Source organism: Rhinatrema bivittatum, chromosome 8 (genome assembly GCF_901001135.1).
Source record: "Rhinatrema bivittatum chromosome 8, aRhiBiv1.1, whole genome shotgun sequence".
Classification (NCBI taxonomy): domain Eukaryota; kingdom Metazoa; phylum Chordata; class Amphibia; order Gymnophiona; family Rhinatrematidae; genus Rhinatrema; species Rhinatrema bivittatum.
Genome location: NC_042622.1, coordinates 55,492,274 through 55,517,717, shown reverse-complemented (window position 1 = coordinate 55,517,717; position 25,444 = coordinate 55,492,274). Strand labels below are relative to the sequence as shown.

Here is a 25,444-nt window from a genome sequence, read left to right as displayed (position 1 = left end):
ACAGCCATAAATGCTATGAAGAAAATCACACCATCACCATTGTGAAGCATGGAGGTGGATCTCTGTTTTGAGGGTTATGAGCTTCAGCAGTAAAGGGAATTTAGTCAAAATTGATAGCAGGATGAAGGCAGCATCTTATCAGAAAACAATGGAGGACAATTCGCATTCATCAGCCAGGAAACTGCACATGGAGCGCACTTGGATTTTCCAATATAACAATGATCCGAAACCTAAGGCCACATCGACCCTTCAGTGACTGCAGAGGAAGAAAGTGAAGGTTCTGGAGTAGCCATCACAGTCTCCTGACCTCAACATCATTGAGCCACTTTGGGGAGAACTCATACAGTTCATGCTAGACAACCAAATAATTTAAGAGATATGAAGGCTTTTTGCCAAGAGGAATGGGAACTTTACCACATAAGAAAATAAAGGGTCTCAGTCACAACTATAACAAAAAACTGCAAGCCGTAACTGATGCAAAAAGGGGTCAATACACAATATTAAGAACTAAGGATATGCAAACTTTTGAACAGCACCATTTTATTATTTCCCTTATTTCTATGGTTTGTTAATGACTGTGCTCTTCTGTGATGCTTAATAGTTTAATTTGAAACACATTAAAAATAACAGACATGTTTTGTCTGATCACTCATGCTTTCTTAAAATGCTACACATCTTACAAATTCTGGCAGGGGTATGGAAACCTATGAGCAAATAATCCACATAACTTGAAAGAGAAAATTGCTGTATATTTTACAGTCTAAACATGAAATTTGTTCTAACATTATAAACCAATCATAGTAATTTACAGTCATGAGCACTTTTTCACACATCACAAACACAATAGCATGTGATAGCTTTAGTGCAGAAGCATTATGACAGCCAACCTCATGCTGATGTGTCACTGATAGAAACAATATGTTAAAAAAAAAAAAGAGCTCTGCAGTCTGTCCTATAGTAAAGCAACTGACACCATGTGCATACATTTAAAACTTGAGCTATGTGAAAGACATGCCAAAACATCTGGGCATGGCAGTGACTACTGAAATAAGACAGTTAGGATGGAACAGCAGAGCAGGTTGTGGCATGTATGAATTACCTGCCTTCATCCTACCCTGCCCTGCCCCACATGCAACACCAGCTTATATCTACATGACAGGATGAACAAAGAAAGGGGACTGAAGAGACCAACAGGTTCACAGTTCAAGCAGGGGCCTATGTGCTGAAGTTTTTAACTTTTTTGAATCTGCAAGAAAACACATTTAATACATAGGACCCTTAATGTCTATATTCACATGAACATACAGGCATAAAATTATATATACACACTATAACCTGCTCCGAACACTTGCTGTGATAGAAGTGGGATACAAATCTAGATAGACAGATAAATGTAGACTTACCTGCTAATTTCCTTTCCTTGAGTCCTGCCAGACCACTCCAGACAATTGGGTTATGCTCCACTACCAGCAGATGGAGGCAAAAAGCAACCTGTCATTGTACCTGAAGACTGGAGGATAGCTAGTGTAACCCCCCATATTTAAAAAGGGCTCCAGGGACGATCCGGGAAACTACAGACCGGTTAGCCTGACTTCAGTGCCAGGTAAAATAGTGGAAAGTGTTCTAAACATCAAAATCACAGAACATATAGAAAGACATGGTTTAATGGAACAAAGTCAGCATGGCTTTACCCAAGGCAAGTCTTGCCTCACAAATCTGCTTCACTATTTTGAAGGAGTTAATAAACATGTGGATAAAGATGAACCTGTAGATCTAGTGTACTTGGATTTTCAGAAGGTATTTGACAAAGTTCCTCATGAGAGGCTTCTAGGAAAAATTAAGAGTCATGGGATAGGTGGTGATGTCCTTTTGTGGATTACAAACTGGCTAAAAGACAGGAAACAGAGAGTAGGATTAAATGGACAAATTTCTCAGTGGAAGGGAGTGGGCAGTGGAGTGCCTCAGGGATCTGTCTATTCCATGTTACCGTTGCTAGTAATAGCAGTGGTTTTTATCTAAGTCAACTTAATTAATAGCAGGTAATGGACTTCTTCTCCAAGAACTTATCCAATCTTTTTTTAAACACAGCTATACTAACTGCACTAACCACATCTTCTGGCAACAAATTCCAGAATTTAATTGTGCGTTGAGTGAAAAAGAACTTTTTAAATGTGCCACATGCTATCTTCATGGAGTGCCCTCTAGTCTTTCTATTATTCGAAAGAGTAAAAAACCGATTCACATCTACCCGTTCTAGACCTCTCATGATTTTAAACACCTCTATCATATCCCACCTCAGTCATCTCTTCTCCAAGCTGAAAAGTCCTAACCTCTTTAGTCTTTCCTCATAGGGGAGTTGTTCCATTCCCCTTATTATTTTGGTAGCCCTTCTCTGTACCTTCTCCATCGCAATTATATCTTTTTTGAGATGCGGCGACCAGAATTGTACACAGTATTCAAGGTGCGGTCTCACCATGGAGCGATACAGAGGCATTATGACATTTTCCGTTTTATTCACCATTCCCTTTCTAATAATTCCCAACATTCTGTTTGCTTTTTTGACTGCCGCAGCACACTGTACCGCCGATTTCAATGTGTTATCCATTATGACGCCTAGAGCTCTTTCTTGGGTTGTAGCACCTAATATGGAACCCAACATTGTGTAATTATAGCATGGGTTATTTTTCCCTATATGCATCACCTTGCACTTATCCACATTAAATTTCATCTGCCATTTTGATGCCCAATTTTCCAGTCTCACAAGGTCTTCCTGCAGTTTATCACAATCTGCTTGTAGTTTAACTACTCTGAACAATTTTGTATCATCTGCAAATTTGATTATCTCACTCGTCGTATTTCTTTCCAGATCATTTATAAATATATTGAAAAGTAAGGGTCCCAATACAGATCCCTGAGGCACGCCACTGTCCACTCCCTTCCACTGAGAAAATTGCCCATTTAATCCTACTCTCTGTTTCCTGTATTTTAGCCAGTTTGCAATCCACGAAAGGACATCGCCACCTATCCCATGACTTTTTACTTTTCCTAGAAGCCTCTCATGAGGAACTTTGTCAAACGCCTTCTGAAAATCCAAGTATACTAAATCTACCGGTTCACCTTTATCCACATGTTTATTAACTCCTTCAAAAAAGTGAAGCAGATTTGTGAGGCAAGACTTGCCCTGGGTAAAGCCATGCTGACTTTGTTCCATTAAACCATGTCTTTCTATATGTTCTGTGATTTTGATGTTTAGAACATTTTCCACTATTTTTCCTGGCACTGAAGTCAGGCTAACCGGTCTGTAGTTTCCCGGATCGCCCCTGGAGCCCTTTTTAAATATTGGGGTTACATTTGCTATCCTCCAGACTTCAGGTACAACGGATGATTTTAATGATACGTTACAAATTTTTACTAATAGGTCTGAAATTTCATTTTTTAGTTCCTTCAGAACTCTGGGGTGTATACCATCCGGTCCAGGTGATTTACTACTCTTCAGTTTGTCAATCAGGCCTACCACCGGTCCAGGTGGTTTACTACTCTTCAGTTTGTCAATCAGGCCTACCACATCTTCTAGGTTCACCGTGATTTGATTCAGTCCATCTGAATCATTACCCATGAAAACCTTCTCCATTACGGGTACCTCCCCAACATCCTCTTCAGTAAACACCGAAGCAAAGAAATCATTTAATCTTTCCGCGATGGCCTTATCTTCTCTAAGTGCCCCTTTAACCCCTCAATCATCTAATGGTCCAACTGACTCAAACAGTAACAACCCTATCTAAGAAATACAACTATTAAATCAGGCCAGATGGGTTAAAGTTGGAATGGGTTTCCAGGGGGCTCATGCCAATGTAAGAAGGGGGGAATCTAGCTTTAATTGGGTGCCACTGGTGGCTGGGAGAGGAGATTAATGTTTGGGTGGGTTTGAATGGGGCCAATTTCATGGGGTGCCATGGTGTGAAGGAAGCAGGGAGCAATTTTTTTTTTTTAATAACGCCAAGTGGGATCAGTGAAGAGGAGGTGGGGGGAGCTTAAAAAGGCCATGCATAGATTTGCCCTACCTCAAAAGATGATGCAAATCTATGTGCGTAAACTTTCAGCCCCTGATCCAACCCCATTTCCCAGAATGCCCATTTTTGCTACAGCTAAATTCAGCTCCTCGCTCCCAGGCAATTTTCAAAATGGGCCAATCTAGCCAGCCAACTCATTAGTCAGATGCCTAGAGACCTAAGACATACAAGTTAAATTATTAACATTAGTAATATTATTCAAAATATCAGCTTCACCATTTCTTGGTTCCCTGTCTCTCTCTTTCTCTTATCCTCTCTCTAACCCTCATATATCTTACATTATTCACAATTTTAGAAATAGAGCTGAGTAACTTTTATTATAGCTACACACATGCATTCTGAAGATGTATAAATGTGATTTACAAAGCCACAAAAGCAGCATTATCACCACTTACAGCTAGTTTAACTAAGACATTTGGAAAGACAGACACTAAGACACAGAGAGAGAGTTGCGCACATCAAACATTCTCATGACCCCTGCTTCTGTGCTCTTTTCACTAAACACCTCCACCTCCATTTCTGAATTACACACACAACTATGCAACATCTCAGGTTTATACATCTCAAATTGCTAATGAAGCATCTTGCACGTTAGGATGCACACCATCTGGTGCCAGATAAAATTAGAACAGACATTGATAAACTGAGCTAGAACTATCAATACTCTGGAGAGGACTGGATAGTTCATTGGGTACAGAAGGATAGAAAGCCTTTCACCTCTAAATCATTAGTCTGGGATGGCTCAATAAAAGCTGCTCAGTAATGATTTAGTAGTTTTAATCCAGGTTCCAATGTACACCTTCACAACTGAGGTGGTAGTGTCAGCAAAGAGGCTAAATGCAGAATCAGCATGAAGTCTGATTTACCCTCTCATCTGTAGAAATGGTCCCCTCAGTGCCCAGTCAACATACACCGACAGGCCGATGCACTGACACTACCCATAACTAGACGACATCAGTTTGCAGTGCTGTAAATCTGACAATTTCATATGCACTAAATACAACAAGGAAGCTCTTCTACAAGGTCTCCCTCACCTGTGTAAAGTCTGTAACACTTCCCTGAGCGGTTCCGGCCACCACGTCCAGCTCTCTGATTGGCTGATGCCTGGGACACTGGCACAAGCACAAGGGACTCGATGGCTGTCTTGGGGTTGTAAGCCCTCAGTTTCACAAATCCGCAGTCAATCACAAACACAACCCCATTAATGGTGATAGAGGTCTCTGCAATATTGGTGGCCACAATAACCTGACAACAAAACAAGATAAAAGAAATTAAATTTCATGAAGGAGTGCTGAAAACAGGAACCACTTCAGAGAAAGCTGGTATAGAACAACTCAATTGTAAAGGAAAAATAAAGCGAAGTAGAATGTGGAACCCAGGAAGAAATGCAGGTTAAAATGAAAAGCTAAAAAAAATTAAGGTGTGGGATGAGAAACAGAGATGTAATGACCCTAGCGGCATCATTTGACATTGAGCAGTGCTGTGGGCAGGAAGGCTTTGCCTTTCATCCTACCAGTGAATACCTGGGACCCTCTGGAAATGTAAATACACCTTCTAGAGGAGTGTTGGTGGGTGGCGTGGGAGGGAGCTTCCTGTAGGTTAGGGATGGGGCATGTCTCTTGACTCAGGAAAGCAGGGTGGGAAGGGAAGCGATGGTCCTGTAACTTGACAAGGGAGCAGGATACAGAGGAATGTCCCAACAGGGGCTGGATGTAGCCACAAAAGGGGAGAGAGGAAATCCACATGGCTAACTGACCCTTCTAGGAAAGACCAGTTAGCCTTGGGGATTTTCCACAGCACTGTACAAGCAACTAGTTACTAGGCCCTAGCAGGTATTAATTAGCAGCTGTTTACCAAGTGTTCAGTAAATAGTGTTGAGGATGAGCATACCACATTGTTTATGAAGCACCAAGCAACCCCTCATTTGCATAGGCGGCCTTGCAAATTTTTACATACTTATGCTAACATCTTCTAGGACCCCCTGAATGTACATGTTAAATCCTTCCTACATAGCTCACTATTTTTTGCATGAAGAAAGACTTACTGTTCAAGTTAAAATTAATTTGCATAAACCTGTAAGCCTCCATTAGTGGATCATTTTCTTCTTATGATCTTACACGACTGGGGGATATACCTGTTCTGGAGACAGCTTTCAAGGGTGACAATTCAGATGATCTGAACCAAATAACAGTGAACCTGGAAGATGTAGTAGGCCAGATTGATAAACTGAAGAATGGCAAATCACCTGGACCAGATGGTATACATCCCAAGGTTCTGAAAGAACTCAGAAATGAAATTTCAGACCTATTACAAGTAATTTGTAACCTATCATTAAAATCATCCATTGTACTTGAAGGTGGCCAATGTAACCCCAATATTTAAAAGGGGTTCCGGAGATGGTCGGAAACAATAGACCGGTGAGCCTGAATTCAGTGCCAGGAAAAATCATGGAAACTATTATAAAAATAAAATCACAGAACATATAGACAGAAAATCGTTTATTGGGACACAGCTAGCATGGATTTACCTAAGGGAAGTCTTGCCTCACAAATCTACATTTTTTTTGAAGGGGTGAATAAACGTGAATAAAGGTGAACTGAAAAATAGGAAAACTGGTTCTTAGCTGCTAATTTTCTTCCCTGTAGTACCGCCCCATCAGTCCAGACTCCTAGGTTTTGCCTCACTTCCAGCAGATGGAGACAGAGAAAATTTCATTGACACTGCCATATAATCTGGTGTGCCACCTGCAGTCCCTCAGTATTAAGAAGTACGCAAGCCAAGATACCAGCTTACACCAACACCAACCATTAATATCCCCTGAAAGAGCAGAAGGAAGCAGATACTTATAATAAATCTCAGGAACATTTAAATCAGAGAAACTAAACAAAACACCTGCAACACTCTTCAGATTATTTACAATAACTGATCGAGCAGACTCTCTAAATCTCCCCGCTACAACTGGACGGGACACTGAACTGATCTGTGGTACTAAAGGAATGAAAATTAGCAGGTAAAAACTAATTTTCCTTTCCCTGTACATGCCCAGATCAGTCCAGACTCCTGGAATGTACCCAAGCTTCCCTAAACGGGGTAGGATAGTGAGAGTCCCACTCAAATCACACTTTCGCCAAAACCCCTGGCCTCTGAGGCCTGGACATCTAAACGATAATGCCTGATGAATGTGTGCAAGGACTTCCAAGTAGCTGCCCAACAAATCTCTTGAGGCGATACCTGTTGACATTCGGCCAAGAGGCTGCCTGAGAACAATTAGAGTGACCCCTTAACCCCTTCAGGACAGGATGACCCTGACATATGTATGCCGAGCCTATAGCTTCCTTCAACCATCACACAATCGTGGATTTGGATGCCTTATAACCCTCCTTTGCACCACTCCATAGCACAAAAAGATGGTCTGACAATCAGAAGCTATTAGTGACCTTAAGATATCGCAACAATGCCCAGTTTACATCCAAGAGTTGCAACTCTCGCATTGAAGCATCCAAATATGGAAAGGCCGGGAGCTCGACAGATTGACTTAAATGGAATGACGACACCACCTTCGAAAGGAAGGAAGGAACAGTTCTCAACAAGACACCTGAATCCGTAATTCTCAAAAATGGATCCCTGCAGGACAAGGCCTGAAGTTCCGAGATCCTTCTAGCAGAGCAGATTGCCACTAAGAAAACCATCTTCAAAGTGAGATCCTTCATAGTAGCCCTTCTAAGAGGCTCGAACGGAGCCGCACACATCCCTCTAAGGACCAAATTAAGGTTCCAAGAGGGATACAACTTCCGAACCAGAGGCCGCAAATGCTTTATGCCCCCTCACTTTATTGGGTGGATTTGGCTCCACCATCACCCTGGCCACAGCCATTTTTATTCTCTCCCAGATATTTTATCAGCTCCTCCAAGTCCTGACCAAAGAGTAGCTTTCCTTTGAAAGGTAGCGTTCCCAACCGAGACTTGGAAGTAACATTCGCCGACCAGTTTCTCAACCAGAGAAGCTTCCTGGTGTTAGTGTTCGTGGTAGTTGTGGGTGGATCCTTGGGCTGGTGGCAGATGACCACGCCCTCGGGGAAAGATCCCGATAGGGACCACAGGTCAGGCTCAGAGTATGGAGACAGACACACACTAGTTCTTTTATTAAACAGTATATGGAACCACCAGAGGTGGCAGTAGTGAGCTGGAAGTGCCCGGCTGGGCTGTAGTCCCTCAGATACAGGAGCAGTGATCCTGGATAACTGAGCTGTAGAGAAACTGAATATAGTGAGTAGGCAGAGTATGCAGAGGTCAGGAACAGAACCTTGATGGTAACACTCACACAGTAGTCTCTTAGAAGCAGCCCAGGAGCTGGAATGAAGTAGGCCCTCGAGGAGAGAGTACTTGGTTCCAGGGAACGCTCTGAGAGAGCGATGGTAACTCACTGGTGTTGAGGCAGCGATGACTTCCTGGCAGAAGTGATATTCAGTAGCAAGTCCGGGAACGAGGGCCCTCGAGGAGCGAGTACCGATTCCAGACTGCAATCTGAAAAGCAAAGAGAAGGTGAGGCCCCCGAGGAGCGGGTACCCCTGTTAAGTCCGAGGAGGCAGAATAGCAAGGTATGCAGAGAGTGAATCCCATCCGCCGATACCTGGAGGAAAGCCCTTGCTAACTCGATTCGTTAGCAATTTCTGAGACCTTAAATATCCGGTCAGGATGACGTCACCTCAGGGGGACGCCCCTGAGGTTCGCGCCACCGCTGGTACTTGAGTCGGGGCCGCGCTGCGCGCACACCCTTAAGCTGCTGGGAAACATAGCAGTGTGCAGTGTCCAGCCGGTCCGGGGAACGGCAAGATGACGCCGCGTCAGCCAAACTTCCAACAGGCAAAGAGGGAGTCGCCAAAGAAGCAAGGTGAGCGTAGTGTAGACGTCGGGCAGCAACAGTCGCAACACCTGGCCAATACCACAAACATCATTTTTCTGGAAGAAGTCCTAATGAGGTCATATAGCACATTGGCTCCATAGGCAACCACAGCTTCCAGCTGCTCCGCTTGCTTCGCCCCTGATGCAGACATGGATTTGTTTGCCTGCAACTGCTGAACCCATCACAGTCCAGCATAAAACTGCTGCACACCACCGCACATAGCACGTATACCTAGGGCAGACACCTGAAAAATCTTCTTGAGGTGAACTTCCAACTTCCTATCCTGCAGATCCTTCAGCGCTGCAAAACTGGCCATTGGAATAGTCGTCTCCTTAGTAACAGCCAACACTGAGGCATCCACCTTTGGAACCCTCAGGACCTCAAGTGTGTCCTCAGGCAAAGGATATAATTTATCCATTGCTCTGCCAACCTTCAAGCCAGTCTTTAGGAATATCCCACACCCCGATCACCAACCTTTTGACTGACTTATGGCAAAGAAAAGCTTTTTCTGGACATCTTAGGCCATCCATGACCAGATCCACGTCCTCCTGATTGGACTCCTCTCGCGGAACCGTTATCCCTAACTCCGCAAGGACATGGAGGATCCAATTCCTCTCTCCGCAAGGACATGGGGGACCCAATTCCTCTCTGTGGAAAAGACGAACCACCTTCGGGTCATCCCCCTCCACAGCCGGAACTTTCCCCAGCCACCAGAGTTGGAACCACATCAAGAGGGTCCTGTCCAGGCAGATCTTCGTCTTCTGAATCCTCAGAGAATTCATCCGTTGTGTTTGCCAGTGCAGGCATCCCAAGGACTCGCCGAACCCTCATAGACCCAGTAGCTTATAATGACCTGGATCTCCTCCAAGGCCACAGACCGACCAACACCTCCTACTTGCTCCTGTGCCGCTCCGCTGCCTTCCTGGCCAAGTAAGCCCTGTGCAACAACAGGACAAAATCCAAGGAAAAGGTTATAGAATCATCAGAAGCCTCCCTCAGGAGGTCCTCGTCCTCCCCCAACTGAAGTCCCCAAGCCCCCTGGTCCTCTTCAGGGCTCATATCAGACAAGGAATAAGATCCCTCTCCCCACAGACTTTGAAGCAGCCATGAAGGTAGACAAAATGGCCGCCATTCCCATGCTAATCAGGAAGGGGCCCGCTGCTTTTTCCAACGCAGCAGAGAGCCTGCCAGGCAGGCGCTGCTTTTCTGATGCTGCTGCGGTCGTCCCCGAACTGTTCTCTCCCCCAAGAGAAGCATGGGGAACAAAGTCCAGCCCGAGAAAATCACGCACATCGGCACATACCATGTACCTGGAGTCATGCGGCATCCTGTCAGACCTCCCAGACCGCAAGTGCAGTCAGCCACCTGAGAAGCACCAAAAGCAAGAACTGCCTCAGCCTAGCCCCTAGAGGCTTGAGTACCGCTCACCCACCGATCAAGGAAGAAAATAAACTTTTTTTTTTTGTTTATTTTAAACTTTACAAGAAAGGACAAAAAAAGACAAGCACTTCCCTGCAACTGAAGAGTGGCAGCAGGCTCTGCACATCCTCCTCAGGGAGAGGAAACTGACTCCACCAGCTTTCTACACCCAGCAGTTAGGGACTGAGCAAGATAAGGGTCCCCAAACCCCTGCTCTTCTGCCTCAGAACCAGGAGAGATGGCCCTATCAGGACCTACCAACCTCCTGGGAGGCAATCTCGAAAAGGCTACTAAACTTTGTTTTGGTTTTTTTTAAACCTAGCTTCAGATTGCAGTTTTTGAGCCTCCACCATCTGCTGGAGACAGAGAAATGCTGAAGGACTGAAGTAGCACACCAGGCTATATGGCAGTGTCAGCAAAACTTTCTCTGTCTCCATCTGCTGGAAGGGAGCCAAAACCTAGGAGTCTGGACTGATCTGGGTTAATACAGGGAAATGGTGTATTTGGATTTTCAGAGGCATTTGACAAAGTCCCTCATGAGAGGCTTCAAAGAAAACTAAAAAATCATGGGATAGGAGGCGATGTCCTTTTGTGGATTGCAAACTGAGAGTAGAATTAAATGTTTTCACAGTGAAAAAAGGTTCCTCAGGGATCTGTAGTTGGACCGGTGCTTTTTAATATATTTATAAATGATCTGGACAGGGGTAAGACGAGTGAGGTGATCACATTTGCAGATGACACAAAGTTATTCAGAGTAATTAAATCACAAGTGTATTGTGAAAAATTGTAGGAGAATCTTGCGAGAATAGAAGATTAGGCATCCATGTGGCAGATGATATATAATATTGATAAGTGCAAAGTGATGCATATAGGGAAAAATAACCCATGCTGTAGTTACACAATGTTAGGTTCCATATTAATTTATGTTAATTTATGTTAATTTATAGTTTGGAATTTTTGTTAACTTATTGTTTGATTACTTAATTCTGTCCTATCTTCCGACATCCATGTTTTTACTCTCCCTGTTTTAATGTAACTTCTCATTTCCACTTATACGTTAATTGGTTTTTTCCCCTTGTTCTAATGTAAACCGGTACGATAAGACCTGGTCTTGAGTGTCGGTATAGTAAAAGAAGTTAAATAAAAATAAAAATAAATAAAAAATATTAGGAGTTACCACCCAAGAGAAAGATCTGGGTCTCATAGTTGATATTATATTGAAATTGTCAGCTCAATGTGCTGTGGCGGGCAAAAAAGCAAACAGAAACATTAGAATTATTAGGAAGGGAATGACAAATAAAACAGAGGATGTCTTAATGCCTCCATATCATTCCAAAGTGAGATCGTACCTTGAATACTGTGTGCAATTCTGGTCGTCACATTTCAAAGAAGCACAGAGAAGGGAAACTAAAATGATAAAGGGCATGGAGTGGCTTTCCTATGAAGAAAGGCTAAAGAGGTTAGGGCTGTTCAGCTTGGAGAAGAGAAAGCTGAGGGGGGATATAATAGAGGTTTCAAAATCATGAAAGGACTTGAATGGGTAAATGTGAATCGGTTATTTACTCTTTCGGATAATACAAGGTCTAGGGGGCATTCGATGAAGTTAGCAAGTAGCACATTTAAAACAAATCGGAGAAACTGCTTTTCACTCAATGCTCAGTTAAGCTCTGGAATGCATTGCCAGAGGATGTGATTAAGGAAGTTAGTGTAACTGGGTTTAAAAAAGTTCCTGGAGGAGAAGTACATAAACTGCTATTAATCAATAGGGGATAGCTACTGCTTGTTACCAGCATTAGTAGCATGGGATCTATTTAGTGTTTGGGTACTTGCCGGGTACTTGCCACTTGGATTGGCCATTGTTGGAAACTGGGCTTGATGGACCCTTGGACTGACCCAGTATAGCCTATCTTATGTTCTTAAGTACATGGTTACATACTCTTCTCTCTTAACACAGAAATGACGGCAGAAAAAGACCAAACGGTCCATCCAGTCAGCCCAGCAAATCCATGGTAGCACCCGTCACGATGTACAGGTCACTCCCATACTTATCAGTTTCTCAGACTGGAAGTGTCATGGTCCTTGTTTATTGCTACCTTGAGTCCAATTCCTGATTATCTTTTGCCGGTGAAGCAGAGATAAATGTTGGAGTTGCATCATAAGTATCAGGCTTATTGGTTAAGAGTAGTAACAGCTACATTAGCAAGTTAGCCCATGCTTGTTAGTTTCCCCAGACCATACAAGTCAGGGTTCTTTTTGGTTGCTGTCTGAATCCAATTCCCTGTTTCCTCTTTTCCCCCTTCCATTGAAGCAGAGAGAAATGATGGAGTTGCATCAACAGTATGAAGGCTTATTGGTTAAGGATAGTAACCACCATACCAGCAAGTTATCCCCATGCATTCTCTTCTTCATTTCCATCCTCTAGCCTTTAGGGATCCATGCCCCTTTGAATTCTTTCACTGTTTTTCTCTTCACCACCTCCTCTGGAAAGGCATTCCATCCACCATCCTCTCTGTGAAGAAATATTTCCTGACATTGGTTCTGAGTCGTCCTCCCTGGAGTTTCATTTCATGACTCCTAGATCTATTGATTTCTTTCCAAGCAAAAAGGTTTGTAGATTGTGCATCATTAAAGCCTTTCAGATATCTGAAGGTCTGTATCATATCTCCCCTCCCTATATTATATCTCCCCTGTACCTCCTCTCCTCAGAAACAAGTCTCACCTCAGTTCCTTTGAAGTTTACTCTTTTTTTGTTTTCAACTTTAAAAGGTCTTCAAAGGAGCTGATGGTGGAGAGAGGGAAGCAAGTTGAGGAGGATTTTCTCTTCAGCAAAGGATTCCACTCCTCTAATCTTTATTTTTTTTTTATACTTGCCAAATGAAATCTCTCTAGGCCCTACCAAGTCCCCTCTGGGACTGGGAGCTCTCACTTCAGGTTCGCTACACTGTGCTTATCAGGTGCCTGGCCTTTAACTAATGCTGCTGCCAAACCCCAAGAAAAAATAGGGGGCAGGCCTAGTGAAAACCCTGTTTCACTATCAGTAAGTGACACCATCTACTGGAGGCAGAGAATACAGAGTTGCTCTTCTGCTGCACCATGTCTAAGTAGTGCCGATGATGTCACCAAGGAAAACTGTATTCTCTGACTCATCTGCTAGTAAGGAGACATAACTCATTTTTCTTGACTGTACTGTATAACAGGATGAAATGGAAGCCATGTTATCTTTTGTCAGCAGTGGCAAGTTTATGATTCTTACAGGAAAATTGGTTCTTACCTGCTAATTTTCATTCCTGTAGTACCACGGATCAGTCCAGGACAGCTGGGTTTTGCTTCCCCACCAGCAGATGGAGACAGAACAAGACTTTGCGGATTCTGTCCTATACCCCTGAGGTGCCACCTAGTGTCTGCCAGTATTATTATGTACCCAAGCAGAAATAATGATATAAAAACCAGAATTGCCAACTAGAAAAAACTACCTCCCCCCGAAGAGCAGAGGTTATGAAACACTGCAAAAACCCCATGAATCACACAAAACATGCTGAAACGGAGCCCTAAAGAGGGACAGTCAATAAAACTTGCAGAGAGGTTGACCAGCCACCAGCCGAGCGGACTCTCCATCTTCTCCCCAGACGGGCGTCTGGACTGATCTGTGGTACTACAGGAACGAAAATTATCAGGTAAGAACCAATTTTCCTTTCCCTGTACGTACCGGATCAGTCCAGGACAGCTGGGATGTACCAAAGCTCTCTCAACCAGGGTGGGACTGAGAGAGTCCCGCTCGGAGCACACTGGCCCCAAAAGAACCGGGCTCTGGAGCCCTGACATCAAGCCAATAATGCCTTGCAAAAGTATGCGGAGACTGCCAGGTAGCTGCCCTACAAATTTCCTGTGGCGACACCTGCTGACACTCCGCCCAAGAAGTCGACTGCGAGCGAGTGGAATGAGCCTTAAGTCCAGATGGAATCGGACGACCCTGGACCAGGTAAGCCGAGACTATCGCCTCTTTCAACCATCGGGCAATAGTGGCCTTAGAAGCTTTCTGCCCTTTCCTGGGCCCACTCCACAGTACGAAAAGGTGATCTGAGAGCCGAAAACCGTTCGTCGCTTCCAAGTAGCGCAATAGAACCCTCTTCACGTCCAACTTCTGCAACTCTCTAGACTCTGGAGAAGAAGAGTCCACCCCCGCGAAGGAAGGGAGTTCCACGGACTAGTTCAAATGAAAGGAGGATACCACCTTCGGGAGAAAGGAAGGAACGGTTCTCAAGGAGACCCCTGCCTCGGAAATCCTCAAGAAAGGCTCTCTGCACGATAAAGCCTGCAGCTCGGATACCCACCTGGTGGAAGAAACCGCCACCAGAAAAACCGCCTTCAAAGTCAGATCCTTCAAGGTTGCACGTCGCAAGGGCTCAAAAGGGGCAGAACAAAGCGCTTTGAGCACCAAGTTCAACCTCCACGATGAGCAAGGACTCCAGACCAGAGGACGAAGAAGCTTAGCGCCTCGTAAGAAACGAATCACGTCCGGGTGAGAGGCAAGCGCAAGCCCCTGCACCTTCCCTCGAAAACTGCCTAGAGCCGCCATCTGCACCCGCAGCAAGTCGAATGCCAAACCCTTGGCTAGTCCTGCCTGTAAGAAATCCAGGACTTCCGGAATAGACGCCCTGGCGGGCTGCACATGATGGTCGATACACCAGGACTCAAACGCTCCCCAAACTCGAACATACGCCAAAGAAGTAGAAGTTTTACGGGAACGCAAGAGCATGGTCACCACCGCATCCGAGTAACCCTTACTCCTCAACCGGCGCCTTTCATAAGCCATGCCGCTAGACAAAAGCAAACTGCCTCTGCGAAACAGACGGGCCCCTGCCGCATCAGCATGGGAGATGGACGAAACCTCAGTGGACCGTCCACCGCCAGATTCAGGAGATCCGCAAACCACAGATGCCTCGGCCACTCCGGGGCCACAAGAATCACTCTTCCGGTGTGTCCCTCGATGCGGCGTAGGACCTTGCCCACCAGCGGCCCTGGGGGAAACACATACAACAGAATGTCCTTGGGCCAGGGGAGGACTAGGGCGTCCACCCCTTCTGCCCCCGGCTGAAGAGCCAAGGAGCCTTGGCATTGGCGTGCGTTGCCATCAGATCCATGGCCGGTCTGGACCACCGGTCGCACAGAAGACGAAAGGCGTCGGAGAGTTCCCTTTCCCCGGGATCCAGTTGGTGGCGACTGAGGAAATCCGTCTGGACATTGTCCACGCCTGCAATGTGAGACGCTACTATCCGGTAAAGATGCTTCTTCGCCCAGAGGAACAAGAGCTGGGCTTCCGCCGCCACTGGATGGCTCCTGGTGCCACCCTGACGATTGATGTAGGCTACCATCGTCGCATTGTTGGAGAGCACCCTCACTGACCTGCCCTCCACCAATGGAAGGAAGGCCTGGAGCGCTAAGCGAACCGCTCTGGTCTCCAAGCGGTTGATCTACCAGGAGGCTTCTTGCCTGGTCCATTGTCCCTAGACCGCCATATCTCGACAAACCGCTCCCCATCCGGAGAGGCTGGCATCCGTGGTCACTACGGTCCAACAGGGGATCTCCAAGTCCATCCCCTGATGCAAGTTGTGCGGTGAAAGCCACCACTGAAGACTGGAACGCACCACCCCCGGCAGGGGCAGGACCATGTTGAAATGCTGTGAGCGAGGCTTCCAGCGGGACAACAAAGCTGAGTGAAGAGGACGCATATGTGCAAATGCCCACAGCACGAGGTCGATGGTCAAGGCCATGGAGCCCAGGACTTGCAAATAATCCCAGGCTGTGGGTTGATCGAGAGATTGGAAATCCGCCACTTGTGCCGTGAGCTTTGAGATCCTTTCCTCCGTCAGAAATACTTTTCCTAAGACAGTATCGAAACGAGCCCCCAGGAACACCAAGAAAATGGAGCAAACACCTGGCCGGAAGGTCCTTAAATCCCAAGGCAAGTTTCCAAAAAGTTTTACAAATTTTTGAAATTTTGTTACCTGGAAGAAGTCAGGCTGGCTGAGGGTGAGAGAACCGAGACCCCCAGCATCACCCTTGGCAACGGCAGATGTAGGGTCACCAACCCTCTGCTCTGCAGCCTCGAGTACCAGGGGGGATGGTCCCACCAGGACCTGACAACCCCCTGGGATGCTAGACGCTGCCTTCGCTAATAGCCTTCTCTTACCGAACCTTTTTTTTTTTTTTTTTAATTTAAAGGAACCCTGACCAAGTTCCCCAACAAATCAAAAACAGTACTAAGCTATGACAAGTAGAACAAAACTACCCCTAACTTAGCACCCCTAAGAGACACTAGGCTTTGCACCTCCACCATCTGCTGGAGACAGAAGAATACTGGCAGACACTAGGTGGCACCTCAGGGGTATAGGACAGAGACCACAAAGTCTTGTTCTGTCTCCATCTGCTGGTGGGGAGGCAAAACCCAGCTGGTCCTGGACTGATCCGGTTACGTACAGGGAACAATATTTTATCTTGTAACCATAAATCTGTAAGGCATCTGCACAGCAGTGTTTTGGGACTGAACAACCCAATGTATTGCTAATAAACCTTCTGAAGAATAACAGGTCTGAGAGGTGTTTCTTACCTCAAAGGGCATCTGGCATAGTGATAGTGCTGCTATCACTATTGCTCTTATTATCCATCATACATCAGAAACATACAGTCAACACTCACCATCACCAGCTAGAAAATCCCAGTTACACTGTGCCATACTCCCAAGTGTGGATTTCAGTAACAAAATTTAAAAACACAAGACTGAAGAAATGTGTTTCAAAGACAAAGTGTTAGCTCCCTTAGTAGAGCTACTGGGAAAGCTTTTTTTTTTTGGATTACTCATTTTCATTTGGCAGTCAGTAAAGAGTATTTTATTGGAGCAGAGAGTATTCAAGAATTTCACCTTTCTGACACTGTGCGATACTCTCTCAAACACTTTCATTTGCTCTGAGGAAGGAAGCCCAGCATACATGGGGAGAACACGTAGATGCCGCTTCATCCCAGACCGAGACATTATGCGTGCCTGCTCTATCAACATAGAAACAACGTTCTCTACTTCCTCCTATCAACAGCAAACAAGAAAAGAGCACAGATTAACCCACGACTGGATTATTACAAGCACATCTATATGTACATATATATGGAGTATTGCTTTAATGAAAAATTTGCAGTATATACAAGGTACAAGGAATGTACAAGTGTGGTTATCACTATAATAATACAACTTGCAAAGCTTGAGCCCAGCAATAGCTGAAACCCTGACTCAGTGTCCTGTGTCCCTGGATGATTCGGAGAATCAAGAGAACCTAGTCTGAACACACATGCAGTGATTACAGCCCAAAGACACAACTAGTCCTGCAGCTGCAGATTCCAAGCAACTTATAGATTATGGAAAAGTCTGTATTCTAGTTCTGCCAAATGGATTGAACTTTAATAAATGTGGGTTGTTCCCTTTTTTTTTTTTTATTAAGATCATTCCTGAGTCAGCATTACCTCTGAACTTTGATCAGCTCATGCAACTCTTGGCAGATATGTAATGAGCTACCTTAATATACATTGGGGGGGGGGAGGGGGGAAGGCAATTTTTTAAATTTATGTGGATCTAGCAGACCCATGTGAACTTGCAGGCCTGAAAGCACATTTTCAAAGGGACAACCTCTGTGAAGTTTCCCTTTGAAAATACAGGTGGGCGAGGGAGAGGATTTAAAAATGAAATCCCTGCACAATGTGCCAGCTCCACTCTCTCCTGCCCCCTCTGCAATGCGGATGGCAATTTTCAGCCCCTGATTTTACCCAGGTAAAAATCTTTTGAAAAAATCCCTCATAAAAAACTATTTTCTCAAAAATTAAAATGCTCATCTGAGTACCTGCCCTGTAAGAAAGACTAGAATATCTCCCTCTTTCTCAGTCTGGTGAATCTTCAGCACAGTCTCCACAGTGCACTTCACATAATCTGGAATAGGGCTGAAAAAATAAAAACAAACAAGTCCATTTTCAGTAAACTAAAGACCAAAGGGAGAGAGATTTACCAAGAATAAAATGCTCATTACAAGCAGTGGACAGAAAAATCAAAATTACTCAGTGCACATATGAAAACTGTATCCCTACATTGGATCAATGGGTCCTAAATCCAATTCTTGAGACTCTCTAACAGATTTGGCTTTTAAGATTTTCACAATGAATGCTCATGATGTAGTTGCACCCACCTGTTAGAACGTGCATGCCACAGGCATTGTATGGAGGCACATTTCCCATCACTCACCTCTCCCATTCCCCCACCATCGACAGGAAAATTGGTTCTTACCTGCTAATTTTCATTCCAGTCTCCTGGATTTTGCCTCCCTTCCAGGAGATGGAGTTAGAGAAAGTTTCATAGGCACCGCCTTATAACCTGGTGTGCCACCTGCTGCTCTTCAGTATTTATACATTATTGTATTATTTAGCAACCCCTATTTTGTCACACTATGTCCAAAAATGAATGTCTGTATAGAAAAACCTTAAATAAATAAATTTATCAGTGCCCAAGCAGAAAAAACTTAGAGAACAAAACAACCTTCTCATGGATTAACCTAACCATATCTTCCTGAACGAGCAGAGAATGAGGGAAACATAACAATTAAAACAGGAGAACTTCCTCACAGGAATATTAAAAGCCAATCCTATTCTTCAGAAAAGGCTAGAAAATAGGACAGACCGAGTGAACTCTTCTCACGCAACTCTGAATCTCCCCAGTGGGCGGGAGTCTGGACTGATCTGTGGTACTACAGGAACGAAAATTAGCAAGTAAGAACCAATTTTCCTTTCCCTGTACATACCCAGATCAGTCCAGACTCCTGGGATGTACCAAAGCTTCCCTAATCAGGCTGGGACTGTGAGAGTCCCGCTCAAAGGACACTTTCCCCGAAATTGCCAGCGTCTGAAGCCTGGTTGTCCAACCAGTAGTGTCTTGCAAAGGGGTGTAAAGACTTCCAAGTAGCCGCCCTGCAGATTTCTTGCGGTGAGACCAACTGGCATTCTGCCCAGGAAGCCGCCTGTGACCGTGTAGAATGAGCCCTTAGCCCTTCTGGGACTGGGCGACCACGACAGATATACGCAGAAACAATAGCTTCTTTCAACCAACGTGCTATAGTAGCTTTAGAAGCCTTCTGCCCCTTATTTATGCCAATCCATAATACGAAAAGGTGATCTGACAACCTGAAGCTATTTGTAGCATCCAGGCACAACAAGGCCCTTCTGACATCCAGGCATCTCAGCTCTAAATCTGTAAAGGCCGGAAGCTCCACTGACTAACTCAAGTGAAAAGCCGATACCACCTTTGGCAGAAAGGATGGGACTGTTCTCAGTGAAACTCCAGAATCCAAAATCTGTAGAAAGGGTTCTCTGCATAACGCCTGAAGTTCAGACACTCTCATGGCTGAACAAATCGCCTCCAAAAAAACCACCTATAATATGAGATCCTTCTACGTGGCTTTCCGAAGTGGCTCAAATAGTGCTTCACACAAGCCCTTGAGAACCAAATTTAGACTCTAGGAGGGACACACCCTACGAATCGGCGGTCGCAAATGCTTCAATCCCCAGAGAAAATGCACGACATCCGGATGAGCCACAAGAGCAAAACCTTGAATCTTGCCCCTCAGACATCCTAGGTTGGAGACCTGGACACTCAGGGTCCTCTCAAGGTCATTTTGCAAAAAAGATAGGACCATAGCCACCGAAGCTCGTCGAGGATCAACCCCTTGCAGTTTGCACCAAGACTCGAGGACCTTCCAAACTCAAACATATGCCAGGGACGTAGAGACTTACAAGCTCTCAGCAGAGTAGAAATAACCTCCTCCAGATAGCCTTTCTTCCTCAACTGCCACCTTTCAAAAGCCAGGCCGCTAGACAAAAGTGATCCGCTTGATCTAAAACTAAAGGACCTTGACGAAGGAGATCTGGAAGATGGCCCAACCTCAGGGGCCCGTCCAATGTTAGATTGACTAGGTCTGCAAACCAAGGCTGGCGCAGCCACTCTGGAGCCACAAGTATCACTCATCCCAGGTGAACTTCTATCCTCCTGATAATCTTGCCCACCAGTGGCCATGGAAAACACAAAGAATAACGTCGTGCAGCCAAGGGATCATCAGTGCATCGACTCCTTCCGCTACGTGATCTCTTCTGCGACTGAAGAAGGTGCCTTGGCATTAATGCGAGTTGCCATTGGATCCATGTGAGGCCTGCCCCACCTGAGGGATATATCAGATCCATGGCACCCTCCGAGAGTTCCCACTCCTTTGGGTCTAACTGTTGGCGGCTGAGAAAATCCACTTGCACATTGACAGATCCCACTATGTGTAACGCTGCTAACATCGTCAGATGCCACTCCGTCCAGGACATCAGCATCTCTGCTTCCAGAGCTACAGAACGACTCTTGGTTCCTCCTTGTCAGTTGATATAGGCCACCATCGCCGCATCGTCTGATAAGACTCTGACCGCCCGGTTGTGCAGGAGGGGAAGAAAGCTCTCCAGAGCTAACCGCACTGCTCTTGTCTCTAGGCTATTGATCGACCAAGTTGCCTCTTCCGGAGACCATTGGCCCTGTACCAACCAAGCCTGACATACCGTCTCCCAGCTGGAGAGACTGGCATCGGTAGTCACCACCGTCCACTGAGGTATCTCGAAATCCACCCCGCACTCCAAATGGTGCTCGCCAAGCCACCACGAAAGACTGGATCTGGCGACTTCTGTAAGTGGGAGCGGAAGATGGAATTGCTCCGACAGCGGGTTCCATCGGGATAGCAACACAGTCTGTAGAGGTCTCATATGCGCAAACGCTCATGGGACCCACTCTAAGGTCGATGCCATGGAACCAAAAACCTGCAAGTAATCCCACACTCTGGGCACTCTGGTTCATAATAGATTCCAGACTTGCGCTCACAATTTGAGAATCCTCTCCTCCAAGAGGAAGACTTTACCCACACGGGCATCGAAATGTGTGCCCAAGAACTCCAGAAACTGGGAAGGAGAAAGATGGCACTTGGTCAGGTTGACAACCCAGCCCAGGGACCTCAGGCGGCAAAGCACCAATTCCACTGCCTGATTGCACAGTTCCTCCGACTTTGCTCGGATGAGTCAATCGTCCAGGCAGGGATGAACCAGAACCCCCCTCTTTTCTTAGGGCTGCAGCTACCACCACCATTACTTTTGTGAAAGTCCGTGGGGCCGAGCGCAAAACTGAAATGCTGTCCTTGAATCATGAACGCGAGATATCTCTAATGGTCCTGGCAGATCCCAATATGGAGGTACGCTTCTGTTAAATCCAGGGATGCCAGGAACGCTCCCTTTCACACTGCCGCAATGCCGAGCGAAGAGTTTACATCCAAAACTGGGGCACCTTTAAAGCCACATTCACCTTTTTTAATTCAGAATCAGACAAAAGGTTCCTTCCTTCTTTGGGACTATAAATAAATGGAATAACATCCTGTCCTTGCTCTTCCCTGGGGACGAGGACAATGGCCCCCAGATTTCTCAGCCTTTGGAAGGTCTGTCGAACGACAAACTCCTTTTCTGGGGACCCACAAGGAGATATCAGAAACAGACTTCAGAGCAGTCCAGTAAACTCTAACGCATAGCCATTGGCAGTAGAGGAGGACCGGAAGACTCATCTGCATACTGCTCCCAGCATCCCCCGGGAGAGGAGTCCAGAGGTCACCACAAGCGATCCAGAGATTGACTTCCACAGCCCCAGCTTCCAGAGGCCCCGCACCCTTTGCAGTAGAAGAGGACCGGAAAGCTCATCTGCATACTGCTCCCAGCATCCCCTGGGAGAGGAGTCCAGAGGTCACCGCAAGCGATCGAGGGACTGACTTCCACAGCCCCAGCTTCCAGACGCCCCGCACACTTTGCAGTAGAGGAGGACCGGAAGGCTCATCTGCATACTGCTCCCAGCATCCCCCGGGAGAGGAGTCCAGAGGTCACCGCAAGCGATCCAGGGATTGACTTCCACAGCCCCAGCTTCCAGAGGCCCCGCACGGTTTGCAGTAGAGGAGGACCAGAACAGCGCGAGAATCTCAAGCCCTTCCATTAACAGAGTGAAGATTCATTTAACGGTGGTTAGAGAGGATTGGTAAGTATAGCTTTCAGAAATTTTTGGGCTTATAAAAGTTTGGTGAACGGTGAAATTAAAGGATATATTCTTTCGCGTTTGTGTGTGTCTGAGGTAATAAGCAAGCCAGAGATAGTTAATTCTAGTGTCTGTCTTTCCCACCCACTCAACCCTTTTTAGGCACAAGACACTTTCTCATTAAAAATCAATCAGGGTCTTATCTAAATCATAATATTGTACCAGCCCTTATTGAAAGTTTAATCATCCCCTTGTAGGCCACTAGCTGATTAATTAGTAAATTCACCTGTAAATTTAAAGTACTCTCATTCCAACTCCCTTAGTATCCTAAACTTAACTAGGAACTCAATAAAACTAAGATGAAAGTAGCAGTCCAGCAGCAAGACGGGGGCTTTCCAGTCTTTTGCATTGAGTGTCACATGTATGATTTTTTTACCCGCCGGTGACAGATTGTATGTGTGCACTCGGTGCAAAGAGCTCCTGGCTCTCAAGGAACGAGTCCGTTCTCTGGAGACCAGAGCAGCAGACTTAGAGGAGCTGAGGGAGACACAGAGGTACATTGATGAGACCTTCAGGGACATAGTAGCCAAGTCCCAAATCCAGTCTGGCAGCCCCAGTGCTGCCTTGGATCAGAAAGGTCTCCCAGTAGGAGAACATCACCCTGGTGTAGCAGGAAGTGATCCTGTAGCAAGGACCTGCTCTCCAGGTAATGTGTTGTCCTCTAGCACTAAGGACAAGTCTCCTAGGGCTACTGCCCAGGAGGGAAGGGTTAGACCGGCCATCATAGTTGGTGATTCAATTATTAGAAATGCAGATAGCAGGGTGGCTGGTGGACGAGAGGACCGCCTGGTAACTTGCCTGCCTGGTGCGAAGGTGGCAGACCTCACGCGTCACCTAGATAGGATTATAGACAGTGCTTGGGAGGAGCCGGCTGTCGTGGTACATGTGGGCACCAACGATATAGGAAAATGTGGGAGAGAGGTTCTGGAAGCCAAATTTAGGATTTTAGGTAGGAAGCTGAAATCTAGAACCTCCAGGGTGGCATTCTCTGAAATGCTTCCTGTTCACGTGCAGGCCAGAGCTCCAGAGCTTCAATGCATGGATGAGAGGATGGTGCAGGGAAGAGGGATTCAGCTTTGTAAGGAACTGGGTAAACTTTTGGGGAAAGGGGAGACTTTTCCCGAAAGGATGGGCTCCACCTTAACCAGAGTGGAACCAAGCTGCTGGCACTAACTTTCAAAAAGGAGATAGAGCAGCTTTTAAACTAGAACAAGGGGGAAAGCAGACAGTCACTCAGCAGTGCATGGTTCAGAGAAATGTATCCTTGAAGGATACTAATGAAACAGGAGAGTTAGGGCATCCCAACAAAGAGGTTCCATTAAAAGCAAACAGTCCATATGCCTATATGTAAAAAATCACCAAAGCTAATGATTTCCGAATTATCCAAAACAACTGAAAAGCAGGTTGTTAAAACAAACAAAAAACACACTTTGAAATGTCTGTATGCCAATGACAGAAGTCTAAGAAGTAAGATGGGAAAGTTAAAGTGTATAGCAGCAAATGTTGAGATTGACATAATTGGCATCACAGAGACTTGGTGGAAGGAGGATAACCAATGGGACAGTGCTATATCAGGGTACAAATTATATCGCAATGATAGGGAGGATCAACTTGGTGGGGGTGTGGCACTTTATGTCCGGGAGGGTATAGAGTCCAACAGGATAAAGATCATACAAGAGATTAAGCTACCGGCAGCCTTCACTGGCTGCTGGTAGCTTCTAGGATTCTATTCAAAGTTCTCGCCCTCATCCATAAGTCGATTTACAACCAAGATATACAATGGTTCTCCGATCAATTCTTCTTCCACACGTCAAAGAGACCAATAAGAAAAATACACCAAGCCAAACTCGCGTCTTCTTCACTTAAACACATCAAACACGTTGCTACAAGAGACCACGCTTTCACTATTGCAGGAACCAATATCTGGAACAAAATGCCCACTGACCTGCGTCTTGAACCCTGCCATAAAAAATTTAAGCAGAACCTCAAAACTTGGCGGTTCGAACAAGCATACTCACAATGATCTTCCCCATGTTCTGAAATACCTATTACTTGTTCTGCATCTCCGATTGATCGATTATGATTACATTATTATTATTTTCAATTATGATTATCTTTAAGTTAATTTGATTAGTGCTTAACTATGTCATTAATTTGTTCTTAATTGATTTATTATGTACACATGAGTTTATTCTCTTTTCGAATGTAAAGCTTGTTGCTGATTTACTGTTGATTGTGAACCGAGGTGATGTTATTAACGTGCCGCGGTATATAAAAAACTTTGAAATAAATAAATTAATTAATTAAATGCTCAGTAGAATCTATATGGGTAGAAATCCCATGTGTGTTGGGTAAGAGTATAGTGATAGGAGTATACTACTGTCCACCTGGACAAAATGGTCAGACAGATGATGAAATGCTAAGAGAAATCAGGGAAGCAAACCAATTTGGCAGTGCAATAATAATGGGAGATTTTAATTATCTGTAAACAAAAAAGGGGAACTGAACTTTAATTCAAAATATTGCCTATAGTGACGGTGTCAGCAAGCCAGACATTGTGATTCAATCCCGAATCCAACCGGACCTCTAATCATTCACCATCACTTGAGAAACTCTTTAATTATTTTTATATGAAAATATTTTTTTATGTGTTTTGCTTTTTCTTTAAAAATTAGTCAAAAGGACTTATATATTTCACTCCATTAATGACGTGAAGGCACAAAGTAGCTGGCATTCTCTCAATGTGTGGTATACAAAAACGCCGAACATGGCCGATGTTTCGCTTATTAAAGCTTCCTCAGGGGCATTTAGATGGATATCGACATAGGAGTGTTTTGCCGATTCAAAATGGACCCGACGTCTCAATCATTCTTCT

At 45.2% G+C, this 25,444-nt stretch overlaps 1 protein-coding gene across 2 annotated transcripts in view; it reads right to left on the bottom strand.

Moving 5' to 3' along the window:
• DHX35 (DEAH-box helicase 35) overlaps nt 1-25,444 on the bottom strand; it is a 179,578-nt gene that overhangs the window by 59,454 nt on the left and 94,680 nt on the right. For both annotated transcript variants that reach the window (XM_029612952.1, XM_029612951.1), the window contains exons 10-12: nt 18,275-18,371; nt 17,311-17,469; nt 5,105-5,315 (exon numbers count right to left, since the gene is read on the bottom strand). In XM_029612952.1, coding sequence (XP_029468812.1) covers nt 5,105-5,315; nt 17,311-17,469; nt 18,275-18,371 — 467 coding nt within the window. The remainder of the gene's footprint in view (nt 1-5,104; nt 5,316-17,310; nt 17,470-18,274; nt 18,372-25,444) is intronic.